The sequence below is a fragment of the Thamnophis sirtalis genome, unplaced genomic scaffold (genome assembly GCF_051295495.1).
Source record: "Thamnophis sirtalis isolate CommonGarterSnake01/CBP01778 unplaced genomic scaffold, rThaSir2_p1.2 scaffold_1, whole genome shotgun sequence".
Classification (NCBI taxonomy): Eukaryota; Metazoa; Chordata; class Lepidosauria; order Squamata; family Natricidae; genus Thamnophis; species Thamnophis sirtalis.
Window position 1 is genome coordinate 78,623,077 of NW_028261381.1, and position 16,718 is coordinate 78,639,794.

The following is a 16,718-nucleotide window of genomic DNA, read 5'->3' on the forward strand; positions in this document are numbered from 1 at the left end:
GAACCTTTGTTATAAAAACATAGCATGACTGCACAGTAATTTTCTTGTTCCAAAATAAGATTACTTAATTACAGAATATTGTATTTCAGCATGGGTATTGTATACAGAATATTTAATAGGACTACATCATTGTTGAGGTGTTTAGCTAGAGCAAGTAATATGGGAAATATCTGTTTATGAGGATACAGGTAAAAGAAGTTTAAATGTTAGGTTGTGGGTTTTTAGGATGATCTTCATTAAATAACAGTAGTGGTAGGTGGTGTTATTCTGCACTATACTACTACTTAAGAATTGTGCCAATATAGCAAGATCTTTGAAAATATGGCTGAGAAACTCAAATTTTCTATGTGAAAAACTAATATACGATAAAACATGAAAGCTCCCATATAAAATTATTAACTCTCAATTTATATTAATATTTAAAGTTAATCATACTAACCATAGGCTGTCCTGGCTCAGAAAATTTCACTTTAATGTCTTGCAGGTATTTTAGAATAGGTTCATCATATTCCTAAAAATAAATGAAAAATCTAAAATGAAATAAATGGGTTACATTTCAATAGAATAATAAACTACATCTATGCAAATGTTCAGTTTTGATTTTTCCTTAACTCTTAAAACTCTTTCTAAATAAAATGCAAAAGATTGAAGAATTTGACAGTTACCAATACACACATAGTAAATAGGCATTTACAAAAAGTTTTGACCTAAGTTGTTCTATATTCTAAACACTTCAATTGCTAAATGCTTTGGAAATGTTCTGAACAAAAAAGCTGTTTTTTGGTTGAGAACATTCCAAAATGCTCAATTGGAAAAAGCTTTTCCATAACAATATTTGCCAGGGGATTTGCTAAAAAATTTATAAGCCTATTTCATATAATTATAATTTATTAATATGCAGAAGCACAATACGGAACATTTTATTTTGCTTTTCCTAAGTTTATAAAAGGGAATGATCACTGTAAAATTGTTGCCAAATGTAAATAAATTTGAAGAGTTCTTTGAATACTGAGGAAAATGTTGAAGTGTTTTCAAAACTGAGCAGTGTTCATCCTCATTTCCATTAAAAGCAGAAATGAAGTCACTTCCTATTCTTAGGAAAAATACAATAGGTAGGCTCAGCATACAAGACACAAAATTTTACAGGCAAAATTTCACTTCAAGCAAGAAACTTGCTTGAAGTGAGTAGCAGCATAAACACTTGGAGAAGAACAGAAACCAACACTGAGAGAGAAAAGGATCTATCTAGCATGGTTCGTCATCCTCAAAACTATATTTGAAGGAAGCAGAGGATCCCTCAAAAAGCAAAAAATACCTCAAATCTTGCCTTCTAATTAGAAGAGGCAGATTTTATCCTTTCCTACCATGTTGAGTGACTGGGAGTGGGACATAAACCATACATGATGAGCATAACGTACTAACCAGTTAAAACAAAAATGGGTCATTTTGGTCACCCATTTTATTGCAAATAACCATTTAGACATCTGTGTGAGGCAAAGGATAAAGGGAATTATTGAGCAAATAAGAAGAAATTGTCAAAAAGTCTTGCATTGAAAATATTGCTACTGGTTAAAAAACTTGCTTGAAGTGAGTGCAGCATAAACACTTGGAGAAGAGGAACCAACATTGAGAGAGAAAAGGATTTGACAGTATTCTGAATCAGTAGATAATTGGTTGCAAAAAAAGGTTACTTTTAGATGCTGGAATTTTATCCTTGTTATGAGTTGGTTACTTCATTATTTTGTTTATTATACACCATTCAGAGTTGCATAACTTGAATAAGGTGGTCATGTAAATGCTACAAACAAATCTTTCTTTTCTTTTTAATCAACATGTGGGATGTATTCATGTATCATGCATTAAGCCATAAACTGAGGATTTAATGTGATGGGTGAACTTAGCTGTGTTGATTTGGAAAATGTAGGGAAATATTACATACAATCAAATTACTATGATTAATATACCAATTACAAATTACTATACCACAAAGGACAGTTAATAAGATGAAACTACTTGATGTAACCTGCAACAGAGATGATAAGCAGGCAAAAAGCCTGTTTATTCTCATATCAGGTTTTATTGTAGCACTGGAATGGAACCCATTAGCAGAAAAGGCTGTCACAACAGGTTACGAACAGTGCAAATGGTACTATATTGGAATACTAAAATTAAATTTAAAACATTTAACAAACTTCTTGAACAAGAGTTGCAATTTTGAAATTACAGAAAGGGAAATAGTTTGCATTATCTCAAAAAAATCTTATTTATTCTAGAACAGAGATCCCCACCCCTGGACTGGTACCAGTTTGTGGCCTGTTAGGAAACAGGTCACACAGCTGGAGATTAGTGGCAGGTGAGCAAGTGAAACTGAAACCCGCCCCCCATCCCAGTCCATGGAAAAATTATCTTCCACAAAACCTTTCCCTGATGCCAAAAAGATTGGGAACCTCTGCAACACTATATTTGGAAAAAGCTTTTCCATAACCTTTTGCCAGGGGATTTACTAAAAAATTTATAAGCCTATTTCATATAATTATAATTGATAATATGCAGAAGTACAATACTGAACATTTTATTTTTCTTCTCCTAAGTTTATAAAAGGAAATGATCACTGTAAAATTGTTGCCAAATGCAAATAAATTTGAAAAGTTCTTTGAATACTGAGGAAAATGTTGAAGTATTCTCAAACCTGAGCATTCTCATTTGCCATTAAAAGCAGACTGAAATGAAGGCACTTCTTATTCTTAGGAAAAATACAATAGGCAGGCTCAGCATACAAGACACAAAATTTTACGGGTAGTCCTCACTTAATGACTGGTTGCTTAATGACTGTTCAAAGTTATAGTGCCCTTGGAAAGATTGCTTTATGCCCTGTAAAGCATTCCCAACTGTCACAAAATACTGCACACATACCCCCTGGTCACATGACCACAAACTGTTTGCCTGGCAACCTGTTCACACTTAACAGCTACCTGTCATGTGATCATGATCATCATTTGCAATCTTCTCTGCTGGCCTCTCTAGAAGTCAATAGGGAAGCCAGCAGACAAGGCTGCAAACCACTACCGCTTGCCAAGAGAACATCCTCTCATCTCTGAGGACTAGCTGAAAAGAACTCCTTGCTGATTGATCCAGGTCTACAGCCGAAATCCAAGTAGGAACAGAGCTTGAAATCCTTTTTTCCCTGACTCCACAGAACTCTCTGTAGAAATAGAGAGAGAAGGACCTCAAGTTCCATGCATCTCAGCTGCTGAAATTCAATCCCCTTCCCTCACCTCCATTGTCCAGAGGCAGGAAGAGAAGGATCTCAAGTTCCATGCACACCTGAATTACTGCCACCAACAAATGACATTTCCAAACAAGTGAACCCAAGAAAAATGCTTAAGATCATCAAAAATGTGGCAATTTGCAGACAACCCCCATTTAATAATGCATCATGTACACTCTAATCAAAATAGCCACTGAATTTGTTACCTGTACTAATTCACTCAGCATATCTACATTTCTAAATATTGTGAACCAAAAATCTGGGATTCCTTTAGGATTTGTCTCTTCAGTTGCTCCTGCTTCTTTTTCTTCTATTACTACTTTATTTTTCAGGTCTCCCTAGAAGATAAGGTATTTATATGAGCGTGAAAATTTTATGTAGAAACACTTCCAAAATATTTTAAATTAGAAAAGAAAAATAGCTTATTTAATCCTTCACATTTAATAAGGGAAGCAAACAGATTTAACAAATAAATATAACATAATTTTCTTTTAATAGCAATAGCAGTAGACTTATATACCGCTTCATAGGCCTTTCAGGCCTCTCTAAGCGGTTTACAGAGAGTCAGCATATTGCCCCCAACAATCTGGGTCCTCATTTTACCCACCTCGGAAGGATGGAAGGCTGAGTCAACCCTGAGCCGGTGAGATTTGAACCGCTGACCTGCTGATCTAGCAGTAGCCTGCAGTGCTGCATTTAACCACTGCGCCACCTAATATCACACTTAGGAAAATTCATGCTTATTGGTTTGTAAGATTAGTACATTCAGCAATTTGAAAGTATACAGAAAAGGTAGCTCTGTTCATTCCCCTATTTCTAAAAACTGTCTCACCTTTCATATCACACTTATACAGAAATAGGTGTTTATTAAGAACAGCACTTGGAATTATCATGTAGTGCTACTATGGACATAAATAATGAACTTGACAGAAAAATGTTAGCTCTATAGCATTAAACCGCCTTTAGTATTCAGATATGATCTTTCTCTATTTCTCTGAAATCTGTTCTTCTCCATGATATATCAGCATACCCTCTCCATCCCCAAGTTGGGTAACTTTAGGGGTTATCCTTTGGTTGTTGTTTCTGTCTATTTGGCTGGAGTATGAGTTTCATCTCCCTGCTTAGCACTATGGAGCATTGGGAGGTTGGATGGAGGTCCCCTCTAAGATGGTTTCCCATGCCTTGTTTTGCCCTTTCATACTGATTAGGCCCCTTTTTTATTTTTTGCCTTCTCTCCTGGGAATGGATTTTGGAATTTCAAAGCAGATGAACAAATAGGAATGAGACATCCTAAAACTTTCATGAATGGTACTCTCAAGCTTTTTTTTTAGGGTTCTCACCTTCTAATAGAAGCCATTTTAGGTATTATTCTACTTTCCCAACATAATGCTGGTGTAAGAAGATAGGAGGTCTACTTATGTTTTGGAGTTTACACAAGTAAAAAGGATCATGTGTTATCTGGCTTCATAGTTAGAAAGGAACTGGTGCTGTCTAAATCTTGACCTATGCATCTCTGCAATTTTGCTACAGGCAAAGAGATAGGCTATACTTGGTTACTGGGCTGTTCTTCCCAAAAGTCAAGAGGCCCAGGAACTGCTACTTTTCTTATCATCATGCTTCTCTTTTCCCCTACAAACAGCTGGTAGAAAAAGTTAAATTAGGCTATTGTTGCTGAAAAGCACATATTACTTTAATTTGGCTTTAGACTCAAGAGTTACCATGTTTCCCTGAAAATACAACCTGTCCTGAAACTAAAGCCTTGCCACATTTTTCACGTGGGCAAAAATATAAGCCCACCCCCGAAAATAAACCCCTTGGACAAACCCCCCTCCGGCCAGGCAGAGCACCGCTCATCGACATAGTGGTATCCTGAAGGCCCCAAGCCGCAGGAGCCAGAGGGGAGAAAGGCGCTCACATTGCATGGTGCCTTTGGGACACCGCTAGGTTGGGGAGTGGCGTTCTGCCTGGCCAGAGGGGGGGAGTTGCCGGGTGGGTGCTCCCTTGCGAACTGGCTCCCGAAGAGCCGGGCACAGCCTCAGGGGCGAAGCAGCCATGAGGTGACCATCTCACGAGCAATCGCCTGGCAAACTCCCTCTCCAGCCGGGCAGAGCGCCATTCACTGACCTAGGGGGTATCCCTAAGGCACCAAGCCACATGGTGTTCTGCCCGCTCCCCAGCTCATGCGGCTTGGCACATTAGGGACACCTGCTAGGTCAGTGCATGGCGCTCTGCCTGGCTGGAGAAGGGGTTGTGCGAGCACCTGTTCCGCCTCCCGCAGACATGCCTCCTAGTCTCAACATGTCCGGGCCCAGCTCTCCCTGCAGCAGCAGCCACCACCGCCATGCTCCGAGCATGTCTTCTCCGGTTCCAAACCCCAAAACTTGGTTGCTGAGTCTTCCAGCAGCGGCCACTCTAGGAATGCGCTCTATGGTTGTGGGAGCTGGGGAGCGGGTAGAGCGCCACGTGGCTTGGCGCCTTAGTGATACCCCTTAGGTCAGTGAATGGCACCGGGTGGTTGCTCGTGAGCTTGGTCACCTCATGGCTGCTTCGGCCCTGAGGCTGTGCCCGGCTCTTCAGGAGCCAGTTTGCAAGGGAGCAGCCGCCCGGCAATCCCAAAACAATAAACCTTCCCCTATAATAAGCCCAAGGCCATATTTTGTAAGTAAAAAGAAAATAAGACCCTGTCATATTTTCAGGAAACATAGTATGGCTTTGTCAAGTTCTTCCCCCTGCTCTTCTAACTCATATACATGTTTGGGTTCATTATACCTGTCTGCCTGTTTCTCCAATTCTGCACTTAGGATCTTTAGCAGTACCTATCTAGCATGGTTCGTCATACTGAAAGCTATATTCGAAGGTGGAAGCAGAAGATCCCTCAAAAAGAAAAAAATTCCCCAAGTCTTGCCTTCTAATTAGAAGAGGCAGATTTAATCTTTTCCTACCATGTTGAGTGACTGGGAGTGGGACATAAACCATACATGATGAGCATAACGTACTAACCAGTTAAAACAAAAATGGGTCATTTTGGTCACCCATTTTATTGCAAATAACCATTTAGAAATCTGTGGAGGGAATTATTGAGCAAATAAAAAAAAATTGTCAAAAAGTCTTGCATTGAAGATATTGCTACTGGTTAAGAAACTTGCTTGAAGTGAGTGCAGCATAAACACTTGGAGAAGAACAGAAACCAACACTGAGAAAGAAAAGGATTTGACAGTATTCTGAATCAGTAGATAATTGGTTGCAAAAAAAGGTTACTTTTAGATGCTGGAATTTTATCCTTGTTATGAGTTGGTTACTTCATAATTTTGTTTATTATACACCATCCAGAGTTGCATAACTTGAATTAGGTGGTCATGTAAATGCTACAAACAAATCTTTCTTTTCTTTTTAATCAACATGTGGGATGTATTCATGTATCATGCATTAAGCCATAAACTGAGGATTTAATGTGATGGGTGAACTTAGCTGTGTTGATTTGGAAAATGTAGGGAAATATTACATACAATCAAATTACTATGATTAATATACCAATTACAAATTACTATACCACAAAGGACAGTTAATAAGATGAAACTACTTGATGTAACCTGCAACAGAGATGATAAGCAGGCAAAATAGCCTGTTTATTCTCATATCAGGTTTTATTGTAGCACTGGAATGGAACCCATTAGCAGAAAAGGCTGTCACAACAGGTTACGAACAGTGCAAATGGTACTTATATTGGAATACTAAAATTAAATTTAAAACATTTGTTAAACTTCTTGAACAGAGTTGCAATTCTGAAATTACAGAAAGGGAAATCCCTCAAAACATTACCATGACAGCTGACATAAGCTTCTAATATGCTGTGCAACACAAATTAATTGGATTGTTCAGTAGAAAAGTTATTTTGACTACCTCAAAATATTTAAAAGTTTATTTATTTCCACTTACAGCTAGCTTCTCTTCATCTTCATTTTCACTGTGCCATTCTGCCTCTGCTTCAGTAGGTTCAGCATTACCAATGATGAATTCCCTTCTCTGCACAAATTACACAAATTGTAGATGCATTATTCAACAGAGCCTAAGAATACTGCAGAAATCTGAAAAAATGATCTCTCAACTACATTTTAATGGGTTAGAAGAGGTGTGCAAACATTTCAAGGCTGAAACATTCTGACCTCACTGCTATAATCTCAATAGGATTGATCCAATCTTAAACAGGCGTGTGTCCACAATTGGGAGTGGAATGTCTGTTCCTAAATGATGCAATCATGAAGAGTCTCACACCTGTTTTTATCACCTTTTTGCCATGGTTATTAAGCTATTCACTTGGTTAAGTAAATCCAGCTTTCCCATTGACTTTGGAAGCCACTCGAGAAGGTAGCAAATGGTGATTACATAACTAGAAACTGCAAAAATTTTAGATACATGCTGGTGCCCAAGAGTCTGAATTTTGATGTGATTGCAGGGCTACTGCAGTGGTTTTAAGTGTAGGAACCAGTCATACATCAGTTTTTTTCAATGCCACTGTAAATTTGAGCTGTCATTAAATGACTCTTCTTTAAGATGAAGACTATCTGTATTCTATCATTCTTGGAAGCTGTAAAACTCATGTTTTGCAGTTATACCAATTCTGAAAAGTTCAGACTGTCTGTTCCAATATTGAAACAAAGTTGGAAATGAGGCTACAAAAAGTCCATTCCAAATTTTAAAAATGATAATACGAAAATGTTTCAGCCACAAAACATTTTACATACTTCTATGAAGTAGTAAAAAGACCAACTACTTAACACACAAAATGTTTTACTACACCCCTATAGTCCCAATTTATTTTAAACAAAGTAAGCAACACTTCTTTTAAAAATGGTGTAGTGGGGTAGGGTTTCCTACCCAAGCAGGGGGTTGGACTAGAAGATCTCCAAGGTCACTTCCAACTCTATTATTCTGTTTTGAACAAATTGTGGTTTATGAAGTACCACAAAAATTATTAAGAAGGGAACACTATTGAACACTATTACTCGTTACCTTTTTTATTTATAGCTATATTAATGTATCTAAACCTAAAAATATGTTATATTTTTTCTTTAAAAGACAAATTAAAGAACTGAGGACTATTATCATGTATTGGTTGAATAATGCTGTAATTCACAAGGTCCAGAAGATTCATGCATACCCATAATATGGTAAGAGAATGCCAATGCTGTAAATGGCAAAGAATCAAACATATATACCTCAGAAGATACTGCCTTGAGTTATATAAAAGTGATATGCTCTTGAACACATAATTAAAATTTGGAAGGGCAAAAATCTGTGTAGCAGTGTCTAGTCTTTTCCTTCACCAGTATTTTTAATTTAGAGGCTTACAAACAAATTTAACAGTTTAGCTGGTTCATTACCTTATCAAAAAGGGGTTGATAAAGAGCTGCATATTTTCTCTCTAAATCGTGAACTTCTTCATAAAATTTAGCTTCTATATGTGCACATTTCACCTGAAGCTGTTTCAAGGCATCAATTCTTCTTTTTACTGCTTTTGGTAAGCTGGTAATAAAAACAATAATTTAAAAATAGCATCAAATATTTTCATCCACTATAAATAATGTTTTATATTTAAAATTCAGAGGTAATTACTGCTGAAATACCTAAAGGAAACATACATTTTGTTGCCAAATGTGAAAAAATATACCCAGAAGTTAAAATAAAAATCAAACATTTCTCTAGACATTTATGTCATCTTGTAAACTTAAGTACCTCTTCTGGCTTTTAAAAAGACAAGGCATTGTTCTAAATTTCTCAGTTGTGCTTCTTTGGGAAGGACCAAAGGAAAATAAATCTATTCAACTATCAAAACATTCTACAGGAGTTTCATAGAAAATTAATATATGTGACCTGTCTCTTCCAATGTTAAAACAATTTTAGATAATTTAATTCATAAAAAGAGTAGGAATGCATTTTAGAATTCTAGCTAATTTTCAACAAAGATTATTTCAGTATTCAATATACCCACAATAGCAATGTTTAACATAGTTAATGTCAGTAAAAGGGACAAACTGAAGCAATAAGGAATATCAAACTGAGGAACTGTAACCTAGAAATACATTGAATAGTGTGCATATGGTCATATTGCTTAAAAACTGGAGAATCTGCTTTCCTTAGTCTTAGGTTTTCATTGCTATATTAAGAAAATCACTAACCATCTGGACCTCTTTTCAGGTCTGAGAAGTTTTTCATACTTACGTTTCGATATAGCTGGAAGGAGTGTGAGGTGCATTATCAAGTCGATCTTGTAAAGCCGCCAAGACTTGTGGGTTCTGCATTACTTGGTCTGCTAACTTTTCTGTAAAAGCAGTACATTACCTAAATTACAAACCTTTAATGAATGTTTAAGGCCTAAGTCAACATAATATTGGAATACAAATAAATAAGTCCAGCTTTTAAGAAAACCTGGAGATCTAGTTATTCTCTTGTACTTTCTTCTGAATATTTTCTTATAGCTTTGTTCTATGCTTCTAAACCATAGCAGTATCTTTTGCAGATGTAAAACTTCAAAAATATTACTTTTAAAATAACAAATGATTTCTCCTAAGAAGCAACAAAATATACACTTATTGTGTCTCCAACCTCCTCCTTCCAGAAGTCCCTTCATAACATCTCTCTGCAAACAGGATATATCCCACAGCAGATGAATATGAGAATGTAGCAAATTCAGAAAACTAGTCAAAGCACATACGAATTACATAATTCCTCCCTGCATCAGAACTTGGATTAATATCTGGTAACCAGTAGTTATTCCCTTTCTTCCATTGCCTGAAATAAGTCTGAGCAATTTACCTTTTTTATCACCTGTGCCTTTAGCACTTTCCACAGAATCTGAGGCAGCATCTTCTGCCCTACTGTGAAAAATATTTGAGACAAATAAGAACAGATAAAATCCAAATAAAGTTGTTAATCTTTAAGCTATAAAAATCATGTATATGCTTGATTTCCCTGAGATAGTAATGGACTATACCAAACATTTAATTTTTATGTGCCAATACTAAGTACAGAAAGAACATTAGAACTGGAAACATAGTGTAGAGACTAATGTGAACCAAAAATTCACATTTTCAAAGTTTCTTGACAAAATAAGCTTCCACCGGTAATATATCATTATTTCTAATTTTAAAAGTAGGCAAATATTTAAATTATGCAATTTAATAGCTGGCACAAATTCAATGAACAGAGAGTAAACAGACCACTACTAGAAAATATAAACTTGTAAACCACCTTATGACTACTTGATATGCTCTGGCAATTTTCTACAGCAACAAGATTTGCTTTCTATCAGTGATTAGGAGTTTGAATGCCCACATATATTCACAAAACCACAAAATAAAAAGTATATTTAGAAAATATTTTAAAACACTTTAGAAAAACATGTTTCAAAATGCTAAAGTTAAAAAAGACTGCCAAAATATAGTAATTATTGGTGGTCACACTCCCAAGGAAAGGACATTCCTCTCCCTTAGTGTTATAATTTTCAACTCTGTTGAGCTAGAAGCTGAAGATAAACATCATCAAATAACCTTACAGCAAAGCCAAGTTGGAATGATAGAAAGCATTTATTTAAATACTTCAGTACCAAGCAATTATAATTTTCAAAGATTAAGCTATTTGAACTGGGCTCAAAGAAACAGTACTATAGTATTAAAGCTCTTTCTAGATTGGCAAGGCAGAACCAAAACAAGGATATTATAAAACCCATCACTGTAGGACTTTAAGCAATATCACATATAACAAAAGAAGCTGAAAAACTATTATAAACATGGCTAACTATCTTCTCCAAGAGAAACCTGGCACACCAATGATTAATTGATTAATGGTTAAGACATCAGGCTAGAAAGCAACAAACTGAGTTCGTCTCATCTTAAGTCATGAAAACTAACTGGGTGACTTTGGACCAGTCACTCAGTCTCATGCCAACCCTCCTCACAGAGTTTTTATGGGAAAATTAGGAGGAGCAAGATGTGTTGGATATGTTCATTGCCTTGGGTTATAAAGGTGGGATACAAACAAACAAATATGGATGCAATTAGAATCCACATTTGAAATTTTTCTTTAAGATATGTACAGTTGCACCTGAACTTGTTGAAAAGCATTTTCAACATTGAGTCTAACAGAATTCTCATCTTGTCTTGATTAAGCTTCAGTTCATTAGGTCTTCAGACTATTACTGAATTTATGCCTTGGATTAGCACTTCCTTAGCCTCTAGTGACCTAAATAAGAAGCTTAGCTTCATTTCAAATTCCCAGATAATATGGCCCAATAGCTTCATAGATAAAAAATATGAAATGTTTTGGAAGACAATACAAATGTTGAATTGAAATCATCTCCTCAATCATTGAAAGATACCTAATACTGTAAATACTACCCATCTCTACAAATAATCCCAATATGCCAGTCAGTATAATCAAGGCTATTTCAATGTCAACTTAGTCCCAAGGCAAAAAAGTAAAATAAGCTAACCTATTGTTTCCCAGCGATTCTGAAATTGAACACCCACAATTTATTTTATTTCTTTTATTAGGAAAGATTTTCAAATAGGCCAGGATGATTTTTTTCTCAAATAGATATGGCCAGCCATTATAGCTAATAAAGGGACTTTATCGCTAACAGCCAATAGTTGTATAAACAGGTTTGCTTCTCTTAATCAGAAGGACTTTATTACATCAACTGAGAGCAGATGATGCTTTAGATCCCCAGAAACTGATCTGCTACAATGGATTTTATCTTTGAAAAGTTTAGCAAAGATATAAAAAAAATCAACATTCTTTGTAATTCTATTAAAAGAAATTAAACACCACTCAATGATTGGAAGGTAATAAGACAGCAGTAAATGGTCTAAAAATAGTTGTGGCCCATCTTCTTGGCAAGTATAGTCGAAGTCATGTATTAAGTATGAGACAGTACTATTCTAATGCATACTACAATTAAGCAAATGCTTCAGCACATGTCCCCAATATAAGAATAATCTAAGTGAAAAACAACACCACTAAAAAGATTCAGAGGCAGACAAGCTGTAAAAGCAATACTGAACTACATTAAAAATCCTTTGACAATTAATATTTTATCATATTTCATTACATTTTCCAATATATTTTCCATAAGAAAACCATTTCCTTATACATGAGTTTTTGAAACAGATGTTCAAGAGCTTACCTGTTTTCTGCCATCTGTAAGATCTTTTATCCACCTGTAACACAATGCATATAGTTTAAAATATAAAATATGTAGGAAGTCAAATAAAAAAAATTATGCATTATCAATGCAATCCATTTTAGTAGCAGAGATTTTGTTAGAGAATGTCAATCAGAAATTATTTTCACCAATTTTTCCAAGCATGTAGCCTAATATAAACTTTCAGTGGACTACTCAAATGTCTATAATACCCCTTCAGAAGCATAAGGGGAATAGACAAAAAACACCTAGACCCCTCACTTTCATGCAAATAATTTCCATTGAATAGGAAGAATATGCCAGGATCCAAATATGAAATGGTATCAAAACTCAGAGGACTTGAAAAAGTCCTAGCTCTCCCAAGCCAACATTAATATTAGGATCCAACTAAATGACAGATTGACAATGTTAAGCTAGACACCCCCCACAAGAAATACCAGGATTGTAGACTATATTAGAAAGTCCTCCCCCCCCCCCAAAAAAAATCCTGGAAAAAGTCAGTGCCAAATCATTTCTGTACTGATGTTATTAGCAGTTGAGTTCAGCTTGAAGATTTAACTTTTTTTTAATATTGTGAATCTACTCAGAAATGATTTTAAGGAACTTGCCTATGTACAAAAGGAGATTTAATTATTGTACATTACAAACCAACCAATCTACATAATGGCTCAGCACAGTATTTTTATATTCCCTATTTTAATAAAGAGTATATCTGTATCAAAGGAAATTACAATGCAAATATGAGCATCTATTTTTAATTAAACATGGGTAATAAATATAAATATTAATTATTTAGAACAATAAAGAGTACCCAACTGGATGCCAGAATATACTATTGACCACAAACATTAAAAAAAATCCATGTCTGACAATGTAATCAGAATTGTATTACAAAATGTAGCTCAGAATTACATCTTAATTAAAATAAAACTAAAGCAACCTTATCCCAAATAGCACTTTACTGAAAGCTACTGAAATACAATCTTACTATGAAATGTTTAAATATAAAATTATGAAGTATTCTAAAATACTATTCATATTCAATGATTACTGTACAGAGTCTCTCTGAGAAAGATGAGTGATTATAGGAAATATGAAATGTAAATAAAATAATATGTATTACATATTAATACATATTAATATGTAATCTTTCTAACATTCTATTAACAATTATAAACTAAGAATCTCAAATCTTTTTTCATTGTAGGTACATCATTCTTTGCAAAGAGACAAGTTTCACTTCGTGTACGTAAGTGCTATAATTTTTTACAGTATTGAACTCCATTACCCAACCATTACAAAATTCTTCCAGTTCACAACAGATCCTGAATCATTTCAATTAGTTTTAGGCGTTAGGATTGGGGTTTTAAACCAGAGGATTACTTGAATTAAGGCTTTCAACGGTCATGTGACCAATTTTAAAGGAAGAAAACATTCAACTCTTGCTGAAGTACTACCCTCAAAATTAATCATTTTATCTCAAAGCAGATATTATGACATTTTCTTTCAGCTTTTGTCTACAAAGACTGCATTGAAAAGTTACGCTGACTTCCATTTGGTCTGTTTGTCTGCCACTAAAACGTTCTCTAAGGACTCCTTAACACTCCTAAGCAGCTTTAGAGGAGGAACCTACAATACTGTACTGTCAGATACCATTTGGAAGGTGATTGACACCACTGTATAGTCTATATAAGTAATATTTTCCCCTCTTGTTACAAAAGCCCAATACAATACTCTTCAAATTTACTATGATGAAAGTCCTATCAAGTTTAAAATAATTTTAAATACAGCAAAATTAATCTAGAGTGTTAAGGTATCCTAAAAATATTTCATTATTAAATATGCTTGTATAGATTATCATATGCATTTATACCATCTATTTGAGTTGGTATTCAGAATTTCAGCCAGCGTTTCTATATTTTGGAAGTGTGGCAGTACAATGAAATACTTGTTATAACTACACCTAAATATCAGGATTTGCATACTGCCAAGTCTATTTTATGCCATTATTTTTTTTACCGCTTAGTATCCAACTAGATGTTTCTGGGATGCTCACAAGCAGGAGAATAAGATATACCTATCTCTTATCACTGTTTTCCTGACGTTAGTATTGGATGCATGCTACTCCCAGCTGGGAGATATGTTTTCAAGACGAAGAGTCCTATTTGTCATATGTTTTTCCAAGATTCTTTTAAAGTCATCACATTTTGTGGTACTGTATTCCATAGTTCAATTATGCATTATACATATATAGGTAGTCTTTGACTTACAATAATTGAGCCGAAAATTTGTTGCTAAATGAAATATTTAAGTGAGTTTTGCCTCATTTGATGACTTATCTTGCCATAGTTAAGTGAATTACTGCACATTAAGTTAGTAACACGATTAAGTGAATCAGGTCTTCCCATTGACTGTCAGAATACTGCCAAAAAATGACATCACCCTGGGACACTGCAACTGTCATAAATATGAGTCAATTGTCAAGCCTCTGAATTTTGATCAGGTGACCATGGGGATGCTGCAATTGTTGTGTGAAAAATGACCGTAAGTTACTTTTTTCAGTGTCGTTGTAACTTTGAACTGTAACTAAATGAACTGCTGTAAGTCAAGGAGTACCTGTATTCCCTTAAAATTCTATGGAGCTTTCATTTTGAATCAAAATAGTAATAATCAAGTGCACATTAAATTTTCATTACTATGCTTCCAAAAACAAGGCAGAGAAATTTGATACATGAGTTCTTGTTCAGTTTGCGTTCATGGCTATGACTGTGATGAAAAAATAATTTCATGACCAATCCTTGCATTTATGACCATCGCAGAGCTATAAAGTAAAGCAAAGCTGAAGAAAAATCATAAGCATAGTTGAAGTTTCACTTCGTGAAGACTTGGCTTAAAACTTTGATGCTGGTCCAATTAGAATAACTAAACATGGACTACTTGTACAGCACAAAACAGGAACAGACTTAAAGGTATTAATGGGAAGTTGGTGTTCCTAGGAATGTACTGTATGTCAACATGTCAAACAAAATAAAGTAGTATCAAAGTTATAATCAGTTATTGCTGCATTAGAGAATTTCAGTTTGTATGACTTTCAATATTGTTTTTTAAATTACACATTTAATTTTATGTAAGATTTCCCCCACACAGATGAATTACTTTTATGCCATTTTATTATCTTGAGCGAACGTCTTACATTTTTCTTTCACTGGTTCCTTTCAAACTTGAGGCAAGTAGAAGCAAATTAGCCAAGCTTACAAAATGTGCAGCTTTTACCAAAGGCTCACATCATGATGTTAAACTACTGTAGAAAATTATGTCTTCCGTTAGGGAGCTCAGAGCTATACATCTACAGGAAACAAAGCGAGTGTGTGTTTTCAAGATCGGAGGAAGGAAAAAGGAAAAAAACCGGGAGGAAAATCATCGCAGGTTAAGTATTAAAGGACCTATGTCTGGAAAAAAACCTGGCGTATATTTTCAAGGGGAAAAAACATTCGTCACAGGTAGAAGACATTATTAATTTAAAGGCAATTCCCGGGCTTGTATTTCTCCGCATAAATCTTCGACCACAATATTTAAAGCCAGGTGGCCTACCCAGCTGAGCAAGAAAGCACCAAACACATGGCCGAGAAACGGTAGAGCAGGAAGCGTAGACCAAAGGAAAAGGGACCGCCCTAAGAAGTGGAAACCAAGCCTCTCTCCTCCCACCCGCATGTGGCAACCTGGGCGAGAGTGAGACTTCCCGTCTTCTCCGCTTCTCCGGTCTGGAATGGACCCCACGACCGCTCCTTTAAAATGGTGCCCAGAGTAGGACCGGACTGCCTCCACCCGCTCCACCATTTAGTAGCCGGGCTTGGCACACGCACGGGGGGGTGACGGGATGAGCGACCGGCCAGCCTCCCTCCCACCGGCCGTCGTCGTTATCGCCTTCCCCTCCTCCTCCAGCCGGCCACCCTGACTACCTGCCGCTTTAGCTTTAGCAAAGGAAAAATTAAAGGCCGCCGCCCATACAGCCCTGCCCCTACTCTTCTTCCTGCAGTCTCCCTCACTCTCTCACCTGGTCCGGCCTCCGCGTCTCCTCACGCCCGAAACACCAGCAAGCCAGGCGGATCCTCTCACAGACTCTCTCAGGGCTGCGCCGCCCCGAATAAGACCGCCTCCCATTGGCTAACGACGAGGCACCCCTCCCTCCGCAGTAAAAGCCACCTCGATTGGTGCAAGGTTAGCAGCGGTCGCCGCTCCACACGCGGGACA

At 36.2% G+C, this 16,718-nt stretch overlaps 1 protein-coding gene and 2 non-coding genes across 6 annotated transcripts in view; all 3 read right to left on the reverse strand.

The window, feature by feature from the left end:
- The window catches only part of NAP1L4 (nucleosome assembly protein 1 like 4), a 40,218-nt gene that overhangs the window by 21,552 nt on the left and 1,948 nt on the right, over positions 1 to 16,718 (reverse strand). For 2 of the 4 annotated variants that reach the window (XM_014069697.2, XM_014069699.2), the window contains exons 1-8: positions 16,522 to 16,651; positions 12,450 to 12,483; positions 10,082 to 10,143; positions 9,488 to 9,587; positions 8,650 to 8,791; positions 7,205 to 7,291; positions 3,475 to 3,606; positions 440 to 511 (exon numbers count right to left, since the gene is read on the reverse strand). In XM_014069697.2, coding sequence (XP_013925172.1) covers positions 440 to 511; positions 3,475 to 3,606; positions 7,205 to 7,291; positions 8,650 to 8,791; positions 9,488 to 9,587; positions 10,082 to 10,143; positions 12,450 to 12,463 — 609 coding nt within the window. In that variant the 5' untranslated portion in view covers positions 12,464 to 12,483; positions 16,522 to 16,651. Of the gene's footprint in view, positions 1 to 439; positions 512 to 3,474; positions 3,607 to 7,204; positions 7,292 to 8,649; positions 8,792 to 9,487; positions 9,588 to 10,081; positions 10,144 to 12,449; positions 12,484 to 16,521; positions 16,653 to 16,718 lie in introns of those variants that run through there. The other 2 variants (XM_014069698.2, XM_087716929.1) reach the window with 2 other exon arrangements.
- On the reverse strand, positions 2,015 to 2,143 carry LOC148049578 (small nucleolar RNA SNORA54). Its single transcript, XR_015695283.1, has one exon. It is a non-coding gene; the product is annotated as a small nucleolar RNA SNORA54 (small nucleolar RNA).
- Positions 6,850 to 6,979, reverse strand: LOC148049579 (small nucleolar RNA SNORA54). The gene has a single exon (XR_015695284.1). It is a non-coding gene; the product is annotated as a small nucleolar RNA SNORA54 (small nucleolar RNA).